General features: G+C 41.3%; 2 protein-coding genes and 1 long non-coding RNA gene across 7 annotated transcripts; 2 read left to right on the top strand and 1 right to left on the bottom strand.

Annotated features, from left to right (window-relative positions):
* Positions 1-611: 611 nt before the first annotated feature.
* Positions 612-10,306, bottom strand: LOC145554877 (uncharacterized). 3 transcript variants are annotated; one of them, XR_014090915.1, is made up of 6 exons: positions 10,223-10,306; positions 9,106-9,327; positions 7,772-7,878; positions 3,247-3,374; positions 3,002-3,182; positions 612-1,366 (listed from the first exon to the last, which is right to left on the bottom strand). It is a non-coding gene; the product is annotated as an uncharacterized LOC145554877 (long non-coding RNA). The 3 variants fall into 3 exon arrangements; XR_014090916.1 differs by having other exon boundaries at positions 9,139-9,327; XR_014090917.1 differs by lacking the exon at positions 3,002-3,182.
* Positions 2,496-10,491, top strand: dub (duboraya). Of its 2 annotated transcripts, XM_081615722.1 has the most exons (8): positions 2,703-2,723; positions 2,872-2,970; positions 7,778-7,867; positions 7,954-8,022; positions 8,745-8,810; positions 8,873-9,082; positions 9,165-9,662; positions 10,246-10,491. In XM_081615722.1, exons 1-8 carry the CDS (start codon positions 2,718-2,720, stop codon positions 10,258-10,260), a joined length of 1,053 nt encoding a protein of 350 aa, XP_081471848.1. In that variant the 5' UTR covers positions 2,703-2,717; the 3' UTR covers positions 10,261-10,491. The 2 variants fall into 2 exon arrangements, with proteins under 2 accessions (XP_081471849.1, XP_081471848.1); XM_081615723.1 differs by lacking the exon at positions 2,872-2,970 and having other exon boundaries at positions 2,496-2,723.
* Positions 10,492-13,421: 2,930 nt separating this feature from the next.
* guca1d (guanylate cyclase activator 1d) lies at positions 13,422-19,672 on the top strand. Of its 2 annotated transcripts, none has more exons than XM_081615726.1 (4): positions 13,422-13,877; positions 15,151-15,300; positions 16,975-17,062; positions 17,139-19,672. In XM_081615726.1, the coding sequence occupies exons 1-4, from the start codon at positions 13,671-13,673 to the stop codon at positions 17,273-17,275; spliced, it is 582 nt and encodes a 193-aa protein (XP_081471852.1). In that variant the 5' UTR covers positions 13,422-13,670; the 3' UTR covers positions 17,276-19,672. The 2 variants fall into 2 exon arrangements, with proteins under 2 accessions (XP_081471852.1, XP_081471853.1); XM_081615727.1 differs by having other exon boundaries at positions 13,436-13,865.
* The last annotated feature ends 256 nt before the right edge of the window (positions 19,673-19,928 follow it).

The raw sequence follows: 19,928 nt of genomic DNA, 5'->3' as shown, positions 1-19,928 counted from the left end.
TTATTCTCTGCAGATTTAGATTCCCAACCTGTGTTGGGTTTATTTCTGTGTTTATTTCTGTAAATATTCAGTTTCTTGCACTTTTTCTGGTTTCAGTTGGAAAACCTGCAGCTGCTCCAGATGATGGATATAAATTAAACTTTTATTCACTAAACGCGTCTCTGAGCCGTTAATCCCAGTCTAAACAAATCGAACACATTATGGTGGGAGCAGGTGATGAAGATCACCCCCCCTCCTCAGGGCTGAGCTTCAGGTGGCAGCACTGAGCCACAGACAGCAAGGCAGAAACCAGTAGAGACCAGTATCTGGACTGGGAGTGAAATCAGCAGGTTTTATAGCAGGGGTGGACAAGGGCCGGTCTTCAACTTTTAGATGTGTCTCTACTTCAACACGCCTGAGTCAAATAATGAGGTCGTTAGCAAGACTCTGGAGAACCTGACTGCACTGAGGAGGTGATTCAGCTGTTGGATTCAAGTGTGTTGGACGAGGGAGACATTCAAGAGTTGCAGGACTCCAGCCCTCTAGCACCATGATTGCCCACCCTTGTTCTAGAGCCAGAGGTGGGAATATGGATTTGGTTCTGGAGTTAAAGTGAAAGTTTAACACATCCATAAAAAGAAAAACAGATTTTATTGAGAAAAGAATGCCGATTTGATATTTAACTGCTGAAGATTCTTCTGATCCTGAAACAGCGCCAATAGTGGCCACCTGAGGAACTTCATGTCATTCACCCACCCACCCATCCAGCCAGCACTGAGTCAGTGACAGGTACAGACTCAGTGCAGTATGATGTTTACAGGGAGCAGAAATGACTCCTCCATTCCTCCATCCATCCTCTCTCAGTCTAAATAATTTCAGGCAGAAGAAACCGACTCATTAAAACCTTCAATTTTGTTCCTGGTACAATGAAGGTTCTGGTAGGGTTTTGTCAGTCAGCTGCTGCTGTTGAGCAACATCTCCATCCTGTTTCTGGGAGCAACTAGTTTTCACCTTATAAGGTTTCCTCTTTCATCATCATCGTCTCTTCCTGTCTGTTAACTCCGCCCCTCCAACCACTTCCCGTCTCCTGCTGCGCCGCCAAACCGCTGCGTCTGATTGGTCCAGGCAGTTCATGTGTGGAGCAAGCAGAACCATGCTCCTTCCTCAGGTTTCCACTCTGAGACCCAACAGAACCTCCAGCTGGGTTCAGACGGCCATGATCACAGTAAAAGAGAGAGCCGAGAGCTGAAGAGGGAGCAACTTCCTCTTTATCAGTCCAAGCTGAGCGTCACAGAAGATAGGATCTGTGAAGGTTTTCTGATTGTTGGTACTAGACAGGCCCAGGTGGTTCAGAACTCAAAACCGTCTCAGGTCAACAGAGGACGGTCTGAAACAGAAAACATCCAGTGAGCCACTGGAGGTCAAAGGTCAGAGGAGATCGGCCGACTGAAACACAACTACTGATCAATTTAGTGTAAAAGTTAAAAGAACAAAAGTCAGACATGCAAACAGAAGCAGGTGCAGACCCTCCCCCTCCACCCCTTTGATCACATCACTTCCTGATCATTTACATTAAACCATGAACCAACCCAGATGGCCAGTTTCCATAACTTTAGTTTTTCTGAGTTATTAACTTTTTAATTTGAACAACCATTTTCTGCAACCAAACCAGGAACAAGTCGCAGATGTCAAACACATAGATCCCAAAATAAGAGACATGGCCATCTGAACGTTAGCACCAGATGGCCATATCTGGCCTCAAAGTCAAACCTGATCAAACCCGCATGTTTGAACAAAAACAAAATGCATTTGTTTCATCTGCAAATAAAACACATTTTATCATTTTTTAATGATAAAATATATTGATGATGTGCAATAAAAGGTTTCTGGGCCTAAAACTGCTCCCTGTGGGACACCACCAGTAACCTGAAGGCCTGTCCACACGCAGCCACAGCTTCATAAACAAATCTCTCCACCGCATCGTTTTAAAGAACATCAAACACAAAGGACTGTTGCCTGCCCAAAGCTTTGTTTTAAACAAACCTGTAGGGGGCAGTGTAGCACTAAGCTACATCCTGTTAGCCAATCAGATTGTTTCAAAACAACCATGACTTCCTGTTGGGAATTAAACATAGCGCCAGGACTGAATTAGAATATAAAGTTAATGAGGAACAAGACAAAGTCAATTGGTGTCAAATCCAATTTGTGTGAATATCTGTGCATTTTTTTTTTATCACAGACTGGATCCTAAAACTGTTTTCCTGTACACACACAAACATAAAGAGCTTTCTAACATCTCTATTTTCATAAATAATCATTTTTAGTGATATAAAACTGAGTTTTCATGTGAATGTGTTCATTCAAATGTAATCCGCTGCACCACTCCTCCTCTACCGTGCTTTTGAAATCTTTTTTGCCTTTTTGAATCCTTTCTGGTTTCTCTGGAACAGAAATTGTCTAAAAGTGAGAAGCTTTATGAAAAAGATCTTTTTTTTTGGTCAGCTGTTCTCGTTCTGAGCTGAGATCAGCTCGGTTCCAGCAGCAGATATCAATGAGTTTATCAACACAAACATGGCCACCATGTGACAGAACATGATCTGCCTCTCTCTCTCTCTCTGCCAGTAGACAGCGGAGGTCTCTCTCCAGACGTGACTCCGGCTCTATATTTAACCCCAGCCCCTCCCACCCTCTTTCACACATACTCGACATATTGAGGCGGCTGAAAGACGACCAGCAGGATGGAGGTAAAGCTCTCAAACTTTCTGTTGCTGCTGCTGTTGCTGCTGGGTTTGCTGTGTTCTGCTGGGCGTTCGTGGAAGAGGCCCAGAAATCCCAACAGCGGCTCATGAATCAGACGAACAGAGTCCTGAAAACGACTCTGTTCGTTTTCAGGACCTGCAGGGTCGACTGGGTGGTGAAGAGCGAACGGGCGCTAACAGGAAACCAACGTGTGCAACAGGTTTCGTCGACATTACAGCTGTGGATTCTAAGGTGTCGTCAGATTATTTGAGACTTTTATCACCTTCAGTCAGTCAGCGCAGACGGAAATCTGGGCGCAAACATCACAAAACTTCTCATAATTTTCTGAATTTGCTTGATGCGTCTTTAAAACGGGTCAAACGTGCGTCTGGTAGCTTTCCTCTGCAGTTTCAGCTCCTCGGTTCTGGAGTACCTCAGGGTTTCGTCCTCGGTCCTCTGTTGCTCTGCAATGATCAACCATTTGATTGACAAACACAAACCTGCAACATGTCAACTAGAAACACAAACCTTTCAGACCAAACATGGACTTTTATCAGCTCTTCTCTTTGCCTCCACCACCATCTGTTTCAGATGTGAACATGGCCCAGATGTTAGCTGATGCACATGGTGACTTTCTGCTTCGTTATCAGCATCCTCTAGAGAGAACAGAAGTCAGAGATCTTAAAAGGTTGAATTCCAACCTTTCAATGTAAAATTAAACCACGTGATGCTCAAACAACAACAGACGACACGCTACTGCAGTCAAAGTTTCATAAACACGAGAGTTAAATCTGAAAACCACGCCCACTTTTTTTGTTCCTTCTTTGTAAGAAGGAACCTCCACGGCGGTGAAGGTAGTGAACTTGAACTGGACAGGACCACGATGCCTTCATGGAGTCAATGTGAGTCCGTCTAGGTTATGAACAGCATCAGGATCTCAAACACAGCAGCAGAACGACTCAGGCAGAACAGAATGGAGGTGCTGCAATGTCCTAGTCAAAGTTCAGAACTTAAACTAACTGTAGTGCATTTTTTCCTCTGTCAATGTTTGTTCATGAAAAAGGATAATGGGTCATATTGTTTCTCTGAGGTTGGCTGATGGCTGATCATCAGGTTATTGTTTTATTAAAGTTTGATGCTGCTGCTCTGGAGACGTTAGTGGGAATATTGAGACACGGAGAGAAGAAAGGAGATCTGAAAACTAAATGAGGAACAACCAAAAGGCCTCTGATCAGATGTTTTTAAGCTGCATTTTTCATAATTTCCTTAGACACTCTCTACTGTTAAACTCTTGACTCTGCTGTTCTGTTCGGTTCGCCAGTCTGGATTCAGACTGAAGTTTCTCTTCTGAAAATATCAGAAGTTTTTCAGAACCAGAGGAAAAGATCCACCTGCCAGGTCCTGAAACAGGATCTGAGACATGATGATTCATGATTTCTACTGAAAGCTGTTTAGGAATCACCCATTGGAGATTAAATCTGTTTTTCTGTTTGTCAAACGTCTATTTGGAAGTTTCCATTGATCCAATCAAAGGAATGGAAATAAACCAGTTCATTCAGACAAGATGGTGGGAGAGAGGCTAAATATCTGGGTTAAAACTGGTTCGTTGTTAAGATGTCTGCTACATGTTAACACAACACTAGTTTATGAGCCTTTCATGTTTAGATCAATCAACACCAACTATTAACCTTGATCTACGGTATATACATATGCTTAGAGTCAGAAGATTATCCATGCAAAACATACACAAGATCCAACAGTTGATAAGAAACAGTGAATTATACTGACTTACAATTTGCTCTCACAAAGCACTGTGAATATGAGCTAGCAGCTGGCTAGCTGAACACAACAACACAGTCTTCATAAAGAGAAAAACAGATATAAAAAGTGATCAGGTGTGCGTTTGTGTCAGATTCACTGGTTTTATAAAAAGCTAAGCTAACTTCATGCTAAACTAAGATGACGTAAATCAACTAAGGGTAGATTTTCCTTTAAAAGAGTTGGCTTAAATAGGCCATGAAGAGCAGAAACAAGCCAAAATAAGCTAAGCTAAGACAGTCTAATGTACATTTAAGCAGGTTATGCTAAGATAAGCAAAGATAAGATTAACTAATTTAGGATAAAACTGGTAAAGCTAAAGTGGGATAAAGCAAGCTAAATTAAGATAAACAATACCAGTTATTTATTAAGCAGGCTAAGGTAAGATATGCCTTAAAATTTAGCTACCTTATCTTAGATAAGCTACTTTAGTACAGCTTATCTTAGTTTAGCTTACTTTAGCTAAACTAAGTCGCACGTCTTAGCTAAACTGAGACTAAAACTAAGACTAAGATGTCCACTCAGAAATATGAACTTCTCTGCATTTTTATGATCCTCAGTCTGTATTGGATGTACGGTTTTGCTTTAAAATCCCTCAGAGTTCAGTAGCAACCAGTCAGCGGTTCGCTCATGGTAGTTATTAGAGCTGACAGGAAGTAGATTACTGATTAAAGATGGCAGTTGTTTACTCATCTGAAATCTATAGATAAAAACACTCATGATGTCTGCAGAGGGTTGAAGATGATGACAGAGATCAGCAAAGAGTCGGAGGCATAAATAATAAAACATAAAGAAGCACAAAACTCGATGAAGAATCTGCAGTTTATCACTGACCAATCACAAAAAACACACATATTTCCAGAATATTAGCAAATTTATTTGAAGCGCTTATCTAAAATATTCAAAAGGAAATGCAGTTTGGAAAGCTAACAGCTAATATAACTCTCAGCTAAAACAAACTAAATAAGCTAAAATAGGCTAATCTATAAAAAGCTAATGTGATATAAGATAAGATAAGCAAGATATTGCCTGAATATCGCCTAAGGTAGGCGATATTCAGCTAATATGAACTAATCTGTTTATTATTGGTTTTAAGGTTGTTTATGGCTTTGTGAGTGTATTTCTCGGTTTAAATGTTTTCTTTATTTTGTTGTCTCATTTATTAATCTTAAATATACATTCACTGGGTTTATTGATTTTATGGCCATAATAGTTTTTTGTTGTTATTTATTAACTGTATTTTCTATGAGTGATCCATTAGTCTTCTGGTTATCAGCAGCTTTATGATTGTATTTAATGTTTTGGTTGCATAAATAGCTTTAATATTTTCTGGCTTTATAGTGGTTTTATGGTTATTTAACTTTTAATAAATTATTTGTGAGTTTTATGGTTTTTACTTATTTCTTGATTTTATTGGTTATTTATTGTATTTTGCGTGTCTCTGAATCAGATGCAGTGTGTATTTGTGTTGCTCAGACAGCAAAATCCTCCAGTTTATTGATGAACGGCTGTAGATCAGATGATAGAGCAGTAGAAGTCCAGAACCGGGCCGGACTGGTCCGTTCCTCCCGGCACCGACCCTGACAACCAGAACCTCCTTCAAACAAACAGCAGCAGCAGGAAGTGGGCTAACGGCCGCTCTCTTTCGTCACTTTCCTGCCTCTGAGGAAACAACGAGTGAAGCCGAGTTCATTATCTGCTGAATGTCAGCTATGTGGAGCCTTCAGTCGAGCCCGACACTGACTGTCGCCACGGCAACAGCTGGGCCAGACAGCAACACCCACCCACTGTGGGGTCAGGTCCAGATGGACACAGACCCAGAGTCAGAACCAGAGTCAGAACCGTTTCCTCTGGACTTTTGCTGTTTTTCTCCAGAATGATTCAGAATCGTCTTCTGATGAAGACGATCTGATGAAGCTTTTCTCGCCCTGCAGTCTGGATGTTTTTCCACTAATTGAACTTAAATGACATTTTGATCTAAACGCGCTGCAGTTTAAGATTACAATGAACCCTGGGGTAAAACATGAACAGCAAAAATATTTAAGTATGAAGACCATGCAGCAGATTAGTTTGCTACAGTGGCTCAGAGAAGTGTGGGGGCCACCAGGGGGCGCCGTGGGGCCTGATAAGGCTGCAGAGAAGATGAGAAAAAAACATTTTAAAACTTTTAATCTGAAATTTTTCATAATATCTTTAGTTTAATGTTTTTAATCATTTTTATATCAAATATAAGTTGAAATAAATTATTTAAATGTTATTTCTGATTGACTGCCAGTCAAATTCACCAAGCTGCTCCCCAGGCTAAAGAAGCTAGCAAGAAATGGAAAAGTTTCTGACCAGAAAAAGACCAAAGGAACCAACACTGCTGAAACAAAACATCAGAACTGTGGGAATAAAATAAAATCTGATGTGATTCATATAAAATATTATATATTTTCTTAGGACCAAGAGAGAATTGAGATGAAAAAATGTATCTGGTAATAAAACTTTCCATCACAGAACTCATGGCTAGCTAAAGTCAGACGGTATGATGCAGCATTTATGCAAAATGAATGGAATGATTATTGAATAGTGAATAAAAAACATTGTAAAAGTTGATGTTTCTTTACATATTGCGTAGGATTGTCTATGGATTTGAGGAGGTCAGAGGTCAATGGTGTTTGGAGGCCATGGATTTTTTATTTATAACTAATTTCACATGCAGATCTCAAAGTGTGAAGGAAGGAAGGAAGGAAGGAAGGAAGGAAGAAAGAAAGAAAGAAAGAAAGAAAGAAAGAAAGAAAGAAAGAAAGAAAGAAAGAAAGAAAGAAAGAAAGAAAGAAAGAAAGAAAGAAAGAAAGAAAGAAAGAAAGAAAGAAAGAAAGAAAGAAAGAAAGAAAGAAAGAAAGAAAGAAAGAAAGAAAGAAAGAAAGAAAGAAAGAAAGAAAGAAAGAAGGAAGGAAGGAAGGAAGGAAGGAAGGAAGGAAGGAAGGAAGGAAGGAAGGAAGGAAGGAAGGAAGGAAGGAAGGAAGGAAGGAAGGAAGGAAGGAAGGAAGGAAGGAAGGAAGGAAGGAAGGAAGGAAGGAAGGAAGGAAGGAAGGAAGGAAGGAAGGAAGGAAGGAAGGAAGGAAGGAAGGAAGGAAGGAAGGAAGGAAGGAAGGAAGGATGGAAGGAAGGATGGATGGATGGATGGATGGATGGATGGATGGATGGATGGATGGATGGATGGACAGGAGGTTGACCTGCCGTGTTTTACCTGCAGAATGAGGCTCCACCCCGCCGCTCCGTGGCCGAACTGGCAGGAAGGTTCAAAGGTCAGGCTCCCAACCCGAGCGGCACCGCGGGGAACCAGGTGAGCGTCACCTGCACATGAACAGGAAATATGGAGAATATAAATGTTTAAATTTCTATTTAAACATTTATATTGCTGTTCACTAGGATAAACCTGTGAGGCGGCGGCCGCCTCGGACCCTGCAGCTGCCGAACCCGAACCCAGAGCAGAACCAGGTGAGACGCCGTCAGCCAATCGCAGCCTCACAGAGGTTAATGCAGCTTTATCCACATTTAAAAAAATTAGGAATGAAAACTTTTCAAAGGCTGAAAAATCCTAAGATTTCATTCTGAAACCTTTAGAATTATAAGAAAAAAAATCATTTAAATAATTATAAATTATAAGAAAGAAACCCAGTGGGATGGTAACGACCACCAGCACCGCAGTCTAACCCCAACCCTAACTCCATTTGAAAGACAATAAAAGACTAAAAGATTAAATGTGCAAAAAGTACGACAAATACATAAAAACATGAAATACAGAAAACTAAAGCAGGAAAATCACTCAAAACAAATAATAAATGAGAATTTTCTGTCCTGAAAACAAAAAACTAAGTTATTAATATTTAACTTTTATAAAGAATATTATTTTTCCTAGCGCTGTCGATCAACCTCATGTACACACTGCTAAATGTTCTAATGGTGGAAACCGTTTATCTGACGTCATAAGTAGCTATGCTAAATAGCCTTAGTATTTACAACAGCCTATGCTAACTAGCACTGGGAGAAGGCAGACGAGGTGGTACCAAACTGTCATGGTGACATTTTCAACATGTTAAAAGATTTATTTATTTTTTTCATTAAAGTTTGTATATGAACTGTGGATGAGCCAGGAAACAGGAAGTTGATGTTTTATTTGAACAGGTTTGATTTCGGGGTAACGGTTCTGTCTGTTTCAGCCCCCATCAGGCGTCTCGTCTCCACCCAAAGCCAAGAGGAACTCGGCTCTGATCGAGAAGCTCCAGGTGAGTCCAGCCACTCTGACATCACTATGACGTCACAGTGACATAACTTTCTGTGTGCTCAGGCCAACCTGGCGCTGGGCTCGCCCACCGCCGCGCCGCTGAAGAGCCCCGGACTGAGGACGCTTCCTGCTGGCTTCACCCCACCCTCCCCGGGCTCCGCTCCCCCGGTTCCCATGGTAACCCCCACCAGCCCCGCCCCCACAGAAAGCCCCACCTCCTTTGAGGCTCCGCCCTCAGCCGCAGAGGGAAACATCCTGCCTAGCATCAACAAGGTGAGCAAGAAACTACTCATTACCTGTGTAACATCACTAACAACATCACTGCTGACCTCTCCTGTGATTGGTCCGTCTCCAGGGCAGACCACGGGGCTCCATGAGGCGGCGTCCTCCGTCCCGCCGTCACAAGACGTCCAGCAGCGGGGATGATGCAGGACTGGGACAGGAAGGGGCGGAGACACACCTGCAGTCCCGGACTGCGGGGAGTCAGGGGGACGCCACGGAGGAGGGACAGGGGGGACCTGGAGGGGAGGATGAAGAGGGAGAGGTGTTCAAAAAGGAAACCGCATCATCGCCAGAGATGAAGGAAACCCATGAAGAAGAAGAGACGAAGAGAAACAGTGTGAGGGAAACAGAGGAAGAGGACGGGACGTCTTCATCACAGCTGAGGGGAGAGGAGGAGAAAAAGGAGGAGGAGAATTGGACGGAGGAGAAAAAAGAAGAGGAGGAGAAAAAGGAGAAAACCGAGGAGAAAAAGGAGGAGGAAGAGGAGAAAAAGGATGAGAGAGAGGAGGAAAAAGAGGAAAAACAAGAAGAATCGACTGATGGAAAAAGGAAGGAGGATGAAAAGATGGAGGTCTGATTTCTGATCGTTTGAATGGTTCCGTCTGTAGACTGAGGAAGAAACCATAAGTATTCATACCCCAGCTGCTGGATCAGAACCAGGAAAAAGACTGAAATTAAGTTTGAATAACCGGAAGCCAGCGATTAAATTGGAGCTGGTTCTGCTTCCTCTCTTGGTCCAGTTTTATTTTGGTTCTGATCCAGCAGAACTAAATATAAATACTTCTAGTTTCATACACTAACAGATCAAACTCCTTTGTCAGAACCGCCCAGAATTTGATCTTTACCTTGTTATTATGATGCTTTTATTTTGAAATAAGGACGCAAGCACCTATAATATGAATATAGCTTAAGTATTTTATAGTTAAAAAATGTTTAGGTTATCTTTAATTAGTAATCACTTCCTGTCATTGGATGCTATCGCCATGCTAACTGGTTGTTTGAGTAAGAAAAAGGTGTGGTTAAAAGACTCACTGAAGCATTCAGACATTAAAGGTCCAAATGACCCACACCGAGCCAAACTTGCCCGGTTCTGAGACAGAACACGGGAGTGAAACCAGGGTTTTCTCTGACCTATTTTCGTGTTTCTTCGACAGAGTTCTTCCCGATGAGGAATAGGACGTTTGGCCGAGTCGGAGCGAGGTCCCTGTGACGTTGAGCCCCTGAATTGCAGAGCGGGAAACCCTGCGACAGAAACACTTTGGAGAAAATGGCCGCCGACGCTGGGTAGAGAAATGTCGGAAAACTCTGAGCTACCGTTTGAAACTCAGACAGGAAACTCTTCCTGAAGCTTTAGTGAAGCTCCAAAAGCAGTTTTTACTAATACAAGCTTTTCCACACTGCGGCGCTGCATTTCATATTTTTTTAAGAACAATGTGTGAATTTTGTGGGGGGAGTTGTAATGGTTTCTTGCTGTTTGGTGTCTTTGAAATTTTGAGGTTAATTTCTAGAGTGAAAAGAATCAAAATCAGAGTTTTATCAATGTTCAGAGCTGTGAGAAAAAAAACACATAATGCCTTATTCTGGGGTAATTAATAAAAAATAACTTTTTACAAATATAAACTGAATTTTTTTTGTTTCGTTTTAACTGCTAAAAAAGATGATATAAAGTCACGCTGTGGTTGGATGGATTACCCTACTAATTATACCTAATAAGTTAAAACAAACCAACCCACTCTGAACTAAGATATTCTAAACCAACTTGATGTTATTTTTGCTCATCTTATCTTAAGCTAAATTAAGTTAGGATAATGTTAGGTGTTAGGATTTGATGCTGAAGTGTGTTGGTCAAATGGTAAGGTAAGCCATTTGAGCCTAGTTTAGCATTAGATTGGCATACTCAGATAAACTGACCCAGCTAAAATAATCTAAGATAATATCAGTTTAATTAGATGAGCTTAAAGTAATATTGGTTGAGATTATTTTAGTGTGATACTTTACCTTAGCTTACCTTTAATTTAGAATGGTCTAGTTTAAGATTAATTTATCTTAGATGAGCTATATCAGAGTAGCTTTTCTTAGTAGTTATTTTAATCTGTCTCAAGTTAGTTTAGTTAACTTGGTTTGGTTATGTTTAGCATGATATGAATTAGCTTAGTTAAGCTTTAGTTTAGCTTACCTAAGATAAGGTAACCTATAGCATGCTAAGCTAAACTAAAGTTAAGTATGGTTTGCTAAGATAAGACAGTTTAACTATTTCAGCTTATTAAACCAAGCTAAACCTAAAGAAGCTAAACCACGCTAATTTAAATCAGGTTAACGGTTAACCTAAAAATCAGATGAAGAAAGCAGAAGATAATCTACAGTGGTAAATGTAGTGGATTGGCAAAGAGTAAAAAAAAAACAAAGTCCAAAGAATGGAAACAAAAATTATTCACTCAGATAATCAGAAAACCATTTAAGGAAGAAATCTGTCAAAGTGAAATCTTTAACCTTTAAACTAGGGATGCCCAAAGTGCAGCCTGATGGCCACTTGCAGCCCCCTGAATTATTTTGTGTGGCCGCTTGCTAAATATCTTTTAGGATGATACATTTTACAAATAAAATCTTAAAGCAGTTTTAAAAATGTTCTGTAAAATACACATTTGTAAATTATTGTCCTGTTTTTTTTCCCATCCCTTTTACCACCATCAGTCACTCTTAAATAAGTTAAATCAGTAAATTGTAGCCCTGACTGATTTTGTTATTAATCTTAAATGGTTTACAGAACTCCTTCCTAGAAAAATCTAACTATTTTGTTTGTCTCAATAAAATGTTACATTTATAAGTTTATTTGAGCAAATAAACGATAAATGTTACATGACTCTTTGGATTTAATAAAAAAAAAGAAAGTGTCTTATACTGAGCATGCTCAGTGAGGATTTCCCTCGACTGGCAGAGGAGCCGTAATCTGCGGGGACTCCTTCTTGGAAAAGCAGGATTTGATGCTGAAGCGTTAGCTGGCTAGCTGCCGCTGCCGGCGCCTCAATCTGATTCTGCTAAGCTGTTTGATCCTCAGATTGAGGCGCTGCAGCCTGAAATAAAAACCAGCAGCAGCAGGAGTGGAAACAGCCGCGTCGCTGCCAAGAACCACCCAAGTTACCGCAACACCTCGCCGTGACGGACAGCTGCTGCTTGCCAAGGCCAAAGGTCAACCAAACACCTGGACCGTATGGCCCAGGAGGCTTTGCTGCTGGAGGAACCAATCAGAGACAAGAAGAGTCTGCATGGCGGAGAAATCCTGAAGAACCAAACAGCACCGATCTCTGGAACCACGGACCAAACATGTAGAGTCGGGTGTCCAAAGGGTGGCCCGGGGCCCATCTGTGGACCCTTGGACAATTTAATATGGCCCCCTGACTGTAGTTCAAGAATGGTATTAATTTGTCCCTCTAGTGGACACTTTTATCATTTTTTAACATGATTTTCAGTGAGAAAATTAATTATTTTATGTAAAATATGTTTTTCTTTTAATAGCTGAATTTTATTTTAATTTCATAGTAAGTAGGGTTGTAAACATCCAGCAACTTTTTACATAAAAAACACTGGAGCATATTTATTTTTTATTAAACTTGGTTAGTAAAACAAACTTCTTTTTTTTTAAAGAAAGCTTTCCTTATTGTTACTGAGAATAGAATAAAAACAAATTTACTAAATAAACTGAAAAAAAAGTTAGAAAACTGTTTTCCTTTACTTAATACAAAGAATGTTGCAATTTTGTTTAATTAAAATATTGCATATTTAATTTATTGCTAAGCATAAAAAAACATCATTTTACATGAACATTATTTTGCGTTTTAAGTTTGAAAATCAATATGATTATTTCAGCCGTGGGATTCTGGCCCAGGATGCAAAAAGTTTGGACACCCCTGATGTAAAGAAGCTTCGACTATTAAACTGTTTTATTCACAATGCTAGTGTAAAGGTGTACTTACTAACATAAAACAGTTGGGGTGTACTTACTCTGACCTCTTTCGTCTGTTAAACTAAATATACACTGTTCCATCCAGGATTTACTTACTTTAGCCTAGATGAAAGAGGAAAGATGTTAAAGTAAGTACACCCCAGACGAAAGAGGGTGTACTTACTTTAGCCCCTTGTGTGGTAGTTGTGTTTCTATGAGCGAGGCTTCATGAGTTTGGTTTTATTGGTTTGAGGCCATTACTGGACCTCCTTCTGGTCCAACGGAACCGGACCAGCTGACGGAACCGGAGGATCAGGAGTTTATTATGGAGCAGAACCGACCTGAACTTGGGATGAAACTTTCCCGAACCTGTTCCAGAACGGTGCCGCTGCCGGTTATTTTCATCCTTGCGGGTCGAACCGGGCCAGCCGGTTACGTAAGCCCTATGGTTCTAGACCCAGATCTCGGTGTCCAGAACCGCTGGCAGCGCTGCGGCTCATCCCATTAGCGGTTTATTTTCGGAGCGTCGCTGATTCTCCAGAACCTAAGCGGGTTACACACAGAGCTGTGACTTCTGATCTGCGGTCACGGCAGCCCGGTTCTGCCGCTCTCTGGGTCCGCGGTGCCGGAGCTGCAGCCATGGGGAACCACGGCTCCAACCTGGACGACATCCTGGCCGAGGACATGCACCACTGGTACAACAAGTTCATGAAGGAGTCTCCGTCCGGACTCATCACGCTGTTCGAGCTCAAAGCCATCCTCAACCTGAAGGGCATCACGGAGAACGCCAACAGCTATGTGGAGCAAGTCTTCTTCACCTTCGACATGGACGGGGTGCGTGCGCAGGTTCGGGGGGAAACAGGGGTTCCTCAGGGCTGATGGTTGGGGTTCCTTGGGGCTGATGAGTGGGGTTCCTCGGGGTCATGGTTGGAGTTCATCGGGGTTGATGGTTGGAGTTCCTCAGGGTTGATGGTTGGGGTTCCTTAGGGCTGATGAGTGGGGTTCCTCAGGGTTGACGGTTGGTGTTCATCGGGGTTGATGGTTGGAGTTCCTCAGGGTTGATGGTTGGGGTTAATCGGGGTTCATGGTTGGGGTTCATCGGGGTTCATAGTTGGGGTTCCTCAGGGTTCATGGTTGGGGTTCCTTAGGGCTGATAAGTGGGGTTCCTCAAGGTTGATGGTTGGGGTTCATTAGGGTTAATGGTTGGGGTTCATCGGGGTTGATGGTTGGGGTTCTTCGGGGTTGATGGTTGGGATTCCTCAGGGCTGATGGTTGGGGTTCCTCAGGGTTCTGTCCAGAACCAGGTTTTGCAGTTAGAGCTGGTTCTGATCAGTTCCTACTCGGTGAAACAGAACCATGCCTGGTTCCAGCAGAGCAGCTCTGAAAACTGCAGCAGTTTTAAATCTGAGGCTCATGGAACTGTGATGGGATGCTTCATGCATGAAAACAGGACAAACGTAAATCTGTCCAGAATGTTTCATAACGATGGAGGTGTTAGAGATCACATCCAGGTCAACCGGAAGGTGATTGGATTCTTGGATGGATGGATGGATGGATGGATGGATGGATGGATGGATGGATGGATGGATGGATGGATGGATGGATGGATGGATTTTTATTCTTTGATCATATTAATATAAAATCCCTCAGATTCTCAGTCATCTAATCAGAACCAGGAACCAGAACCACTGCTGTGCTGTGTTTAGGTTTGGTAACTGTAGTAACCGTGTCAGCCCCGGTCCTGGACTCCTTCATCAGAAGTGGACCGGATTGGACCGGTTCTTCATAATACAGAATTCTGACTGGGTACCTGATTCCAGAACCAAACAGAGTTAGAGACCTGAACAGAACCGGGTCACTAACACTGACTAATCACTACGGTCCAACAGAACCAAATGACCTCTGACCTCCAGCTCAGAGCTCTGCTGATCTGGACCCGATCAGCATCTCTGAGAGAAACCAGAGAATGTTTCTGGTCCAAACCGGGTTCTGCTGTCCACCGAAAACTGCTCAGTAAGGTTCCTCCAGGACCTAGGTTGGTTCCTCCAGGGTTATGGTTCTGTCTGTAGGAACTGGGTCTGGGTTTTATGGGTTTTAACGCCCTGGGTTGTGTCTGCAGGACGGCTACATTGACTTTGTGGAGTACATCGCAGCCATCAGCCTGCTGCTGAAGGGAGAGATCAACCAGAAGCTGAAGTGGTACTTCAAGCTGTTCGATCAGGACGGGAACGGGAAGATCGATAAGGACGAGCTGGAGACCATCTTCACGGTGATGCTCTCTTCTTCTGCATTTAAAAACCCAAAGCATGTTTGAACCTCTAGGCTTCCGTAGCAGCTCCATTACTCAGCTAATTAATGTGTCAAACCATCAGATTAAATCCACCTAAACCGTAAAAACTCTGCCACCTACTGGCAGAAAACGGCATCTACCTGCAACAAGCAGGAACCTGAAATCCAGGGACATTACAGCATTAAGAGGAAACTGTCCAGAACCTTGAGATGCCTTGGGAGGTCGGAGGTCATCCTGAAACATTCACTACTGGCCACTCCGTTCTCTAAGCTGCTTGTTCTTTGTTCAGGAGCTGAAAAAAGTAGAAAAGTAAAACCGTCTGAGCTCCTTAAAACCACCTTAAAGACCTGAACAGCAGATTAATCCTAATCTATCAGGTAGAAATGGCACACAGAATTTATTCAGATTAACTCTGGAGTTCAGCTTCTGCTGGTCGGTTCAGCTTCAGAAGCTCCACTCTGGGTTTCCCTCTACGGGCTGCTGTTTGCAAAGTTAAAGATAATAATTCAAATAATTGGTCTTATGTTATAAAATAAATAAATGTGGCTTCATTAAGTCACATTTTAGCTACGTTATTTAATAAACGTGTAATATGTAGTTTGAAGCTAAATATTTAGATTTCTATTTAATTTGAAACTTAATAGCTACAAGAAAACTATTTATTTTGAAGAGAAATAATTACTTTGCTAATAAGTATGAATATAAACTTTTAGCTTAATAAGTACTTAAATTGAAGCTAAATAGTTAGCAAGCAAAATATTTATTTTGAAAACAGTTGTTTGAAGGTAAACATTTAGCTCGCTAAATAAATAATTAGCTTGATAACTTAATATTTACTTTGAAGCTAAATATAGTCCAGATTCCAGCGGCTCTGGACGTTTCTGATTGGTCATACACGGGGGCGCTTCAAACACTCAGGAACAAACCGCTTCAGTTTTGGAGACTTGTCTTCTGGTCTGGTTCTGAAGAGTGGAGCGAACATCTGTCTGCTCCTCATCTTCCTCGCTGCTGAAGGCTAAAAATACAAATCGGGTCCTAAGAGAGAGAAAGTTCCTGAAGATTTAAGGAAATCCAAGTCAGCAGCCAACAGAGATTAACTCTGAAATTAGCCTGGTGCTAATCTGCTGAATGAACTCTCTGTACTTAGAGAGTTGTCTGGTTCACCAGAACACTGGGTCCAACAGAACCACCTGGAAGGATTTGCTGTTATTTATCATCAGTTTTAATCTTTTATTATCTGATTTAATCACAAATTCCAGTGGTGGGCTCAGCTAGCTAAAATGTTAGCTGTGCTAACCCTCCAGCACAACTCAAACATTAGTTCTGGTAACACTAAAGTGCTTCACCAACATGATAATTAGCAGAAAGCTAATGCTAAAGAACTAATTCAACCATGTTGAATATGGAAACAAGCAATGTGTCAATGACACATCAGAGATTATTGCTCTCTCCACAAAGTCTGGGAACTTTATTTGGCTAAGCTAGGTGTGCTAAACAAACAATTAGCTCTGCTATTAGTGGGTTAGCCTAGGACACCAGTGGATGTTTGGTGCCGTCAGATGGACAAGCAGGAGGTTCCTTCGTTCTGATTGGTTTGATGACGGGTCAGAACCAGAACCAGTCTGTTTGAACACAGTTTGTCTCCCCCTGCAGGCCATCCAGGACATCACACGGAACAGGGACATCGACCCAGAGGAGATTGTGACACTCATCTATGAGAAGATCGACGTGAAGGGCGAAGGTAGGAACGGCGCTCCGCTTCCTGTCCAGAACCGGACCGGTATGGCGCCTAACCTCTGACCTCTGACCCCTCCCAGGAGAGCTGACACTGGAGGAGTTCATTGACGGAGCCAAGGAGCACCCGGACATCATGGACATGCTGCGGAACCTGATGGATCTGACGCCGGTTCTAGAGATCATCGTGAAAGGCCGCCAGCCTGCTGTTGAGAACTGACCAATCGCTGCGGCCGCTCCAAATCAACCAATCATACGCCAGACTCTGGGAGGACCCCTAAAATCAACCCATCCACACCAATCAAACCCACAGAACTTTAAACGGAGCCCAGCAGCCGTCCGGTTCTGGCCCAACTCAGGAATATGTCTGGGTTTTCGGAAGCTGCTGCTGCAACTTGGACTTTCCGCCATGATGGATTTTATATGGTCGGATGTTTTTACCCTTCACAAAAACATTTCTACACTCATCTCTGAACAGTTTGATATTTAGTAAAAAAAAAAAAAAATTATCGTAAAATATTTTCACATTCCAGATGTTCGATATCTGAAGGTTCAAAATTAAAGATGTTTTTACAATATTTCTTAAATAATGAAAACATTTATCAACAACCACAAATCAAATATACAAACCTGCTTTAAAGAAAAAAAAAACATTAATTCTGATACAATCATAAATATTAAGTCAAACCATTTCCATGTTTAGAAACCGATCAGAGGATAAAGTCTCCTCAGAGTCTGATTTATCTCGCGTAGCGTCAGAAGTTTATCGGTCGGTCTGGAATCAGTTCGTTAGCTCATCAAGAGAAACTACCTGCTGCGGTTGTCGCACATCTGATTAACGTTTCTCATTCAAGGTCACAAACATGAAGTCATGTTTCTGAACAAACTGTCAAGTTCACTTTAACTCATGGATAATCATTTTAAAGGCATCATCTGACTACTTCAGATTTGGTATGCGAATGTTGGCGACTGGGAGGAGAGCAGAGGGAAGTTCAAACTAAAACTGGAGCCTCAGCAAAGTCACCGGTGAGTGATGCTTCAAGGAGGTGTCAAAGTCGAGGCCAGGGGGCCACATCTGGCTCACCGTAGCTTTTTCTGAGGGACACCTGAACAGAACCTTCAGGATATTCAGGATAACAGTTGTTAGCTTAAATAGTCTCCTTTAATCAAAGCAGTTTTATCAGTTTACTGCCATATCATCTAGTTTTTTTTAATCCGCTGTCATGGAAACGGAAACAACAGATTCCCAAACGTTTTCATGCGAGTTATAAGTTTACTGCAAATTTTCCACAAGAATGGTAAAAACATTGTATTTAAGTGATGCTATCTCCCACCTGTAGGTGGCAGTGTTTCATACTTCTACTACTCTGCTGCCTCAGCCTGACTTGATGTCATAGTTCACGATCGATACTGCGAGAAACAAAGAATCACATTTACCGTCAAACATGAACACAAATATGGCTTAATCTCTAAATTTATTCTTTCTAAATTAATGTTGATTGCAAAAAGAAGAAAATCACACAAATAATCGTGAAATCCTGGTGGAACTCATCAATGACAGACCAGGGGACAATATTTTAAGAACTTATAGATTGTTGACCGTTAATATCAGTTTTAGTGGGTTTCACATATTCAGGTTATACATCCATTATCTTAATGCGACTCGGAGTGAAACCGAGTCCGACTCCCTGATGCAGAGCAACACATCAGATAATCCACCTCCTTTGCTTCTGCTGCTCCTCCTAATAGCTCTAAATATTAAACATGTCACAAAAAAACACCCTGAGCCTAGTTCAAACATTTATAGACACAGGATATCCTAATACCTGCTGCTCTGAACCAGTCCATGGAGTTCAGAACAGAACCGGGACAGGGTAGAACCGGGCCCTTGGAGTACAACAGAGTATTGGGCTGTGGTAGACAGAAAAAAAGCTAATTTGTACCAAAAAAAATTCAGAAATGTTCTATAAAATAATCTAAATTTCAAAAATGTTCAACTTTTTAAAAATTTTCTAGTTTTTCCTTTATGAAAAATTTTAGGTTAATCTCAAAATTTCTGAGTTTTTGGCAAAAATATTCAACTTTTAAAACTCAGTAATTTCCTTGTTTTGCTAATTTTGACCTTTTCAAATTCAGAAATTTCTTTTTTTCATTTTTTATTATCAAAAGTGTACTCTTTATCTACAATGGCCGTAATACGCTGCTGTATCGGAGGAAAACCCAGAAGTATTTAGATAAACACACGAACGTAATAGCTACTGACATCTAGTGGTCAACACGGGAATTACAATGATTTGTTTTTTCCTTTTGCTGTGAATGTAAGTTTATAGAAAAACCCAAACTGTGGCCTTTAGTTTGAAGAGTTTATTCTGTCATTTACTCCACATTTAGCCCTGCAGTCTATTTATAGTTGAAGTGCAGCAGCAGGAGGAACTCTGATAAAAACACCCGATTTAAATCCTCAGCGTGGAGCGCTGATGATGATGTGAGGAAGGTTACAGCTGTTAACTGATCTTCAGTTTCAATATAACATGACTAATTTTTTATTGTGAATGAAAACTGTTACCGTTTTGTGTTTTTGTTGCCTTAATAAAGTTTTTTTTAAATTATAAATATATTATAAGCGAACGCCAGTCGCTTATTTCTTATTACATTTCTAATCAGTTTCACTGAAACTGATTCAGTAAACTATAAAAGGAAACAGATCAGTGAAACTATGACTGAAAAACTTTATGCAGACGCTCTGATTTCCACACAACAGAAAAAACCCTGACGTCTGATTGGCTGCTGAGATCACAATGAACAAATCAAAATGGAGGAAGTAAACAACCGTGTTAAACTTCTCAATGAGCAGAATAGGAAGTGCTTTTATT

Source organism: Poecilia reticulata, chromosome 14 (assembly GCF_904066995.2).
Source record: "Poecilia reticulata chromosome 14, P_reticulata-male-v2, whole genome shotgun sequence".
Lineage (NCBI taxonomy): Eukaryota > Metazoa > Chordata > Actinopteri > Cyprinodontiformes > Poeciliidae > Poecilia > Poecilia reticulata.
This window is presented reverse-complemented; position numbering and strand designations above follow the sequence as displayed.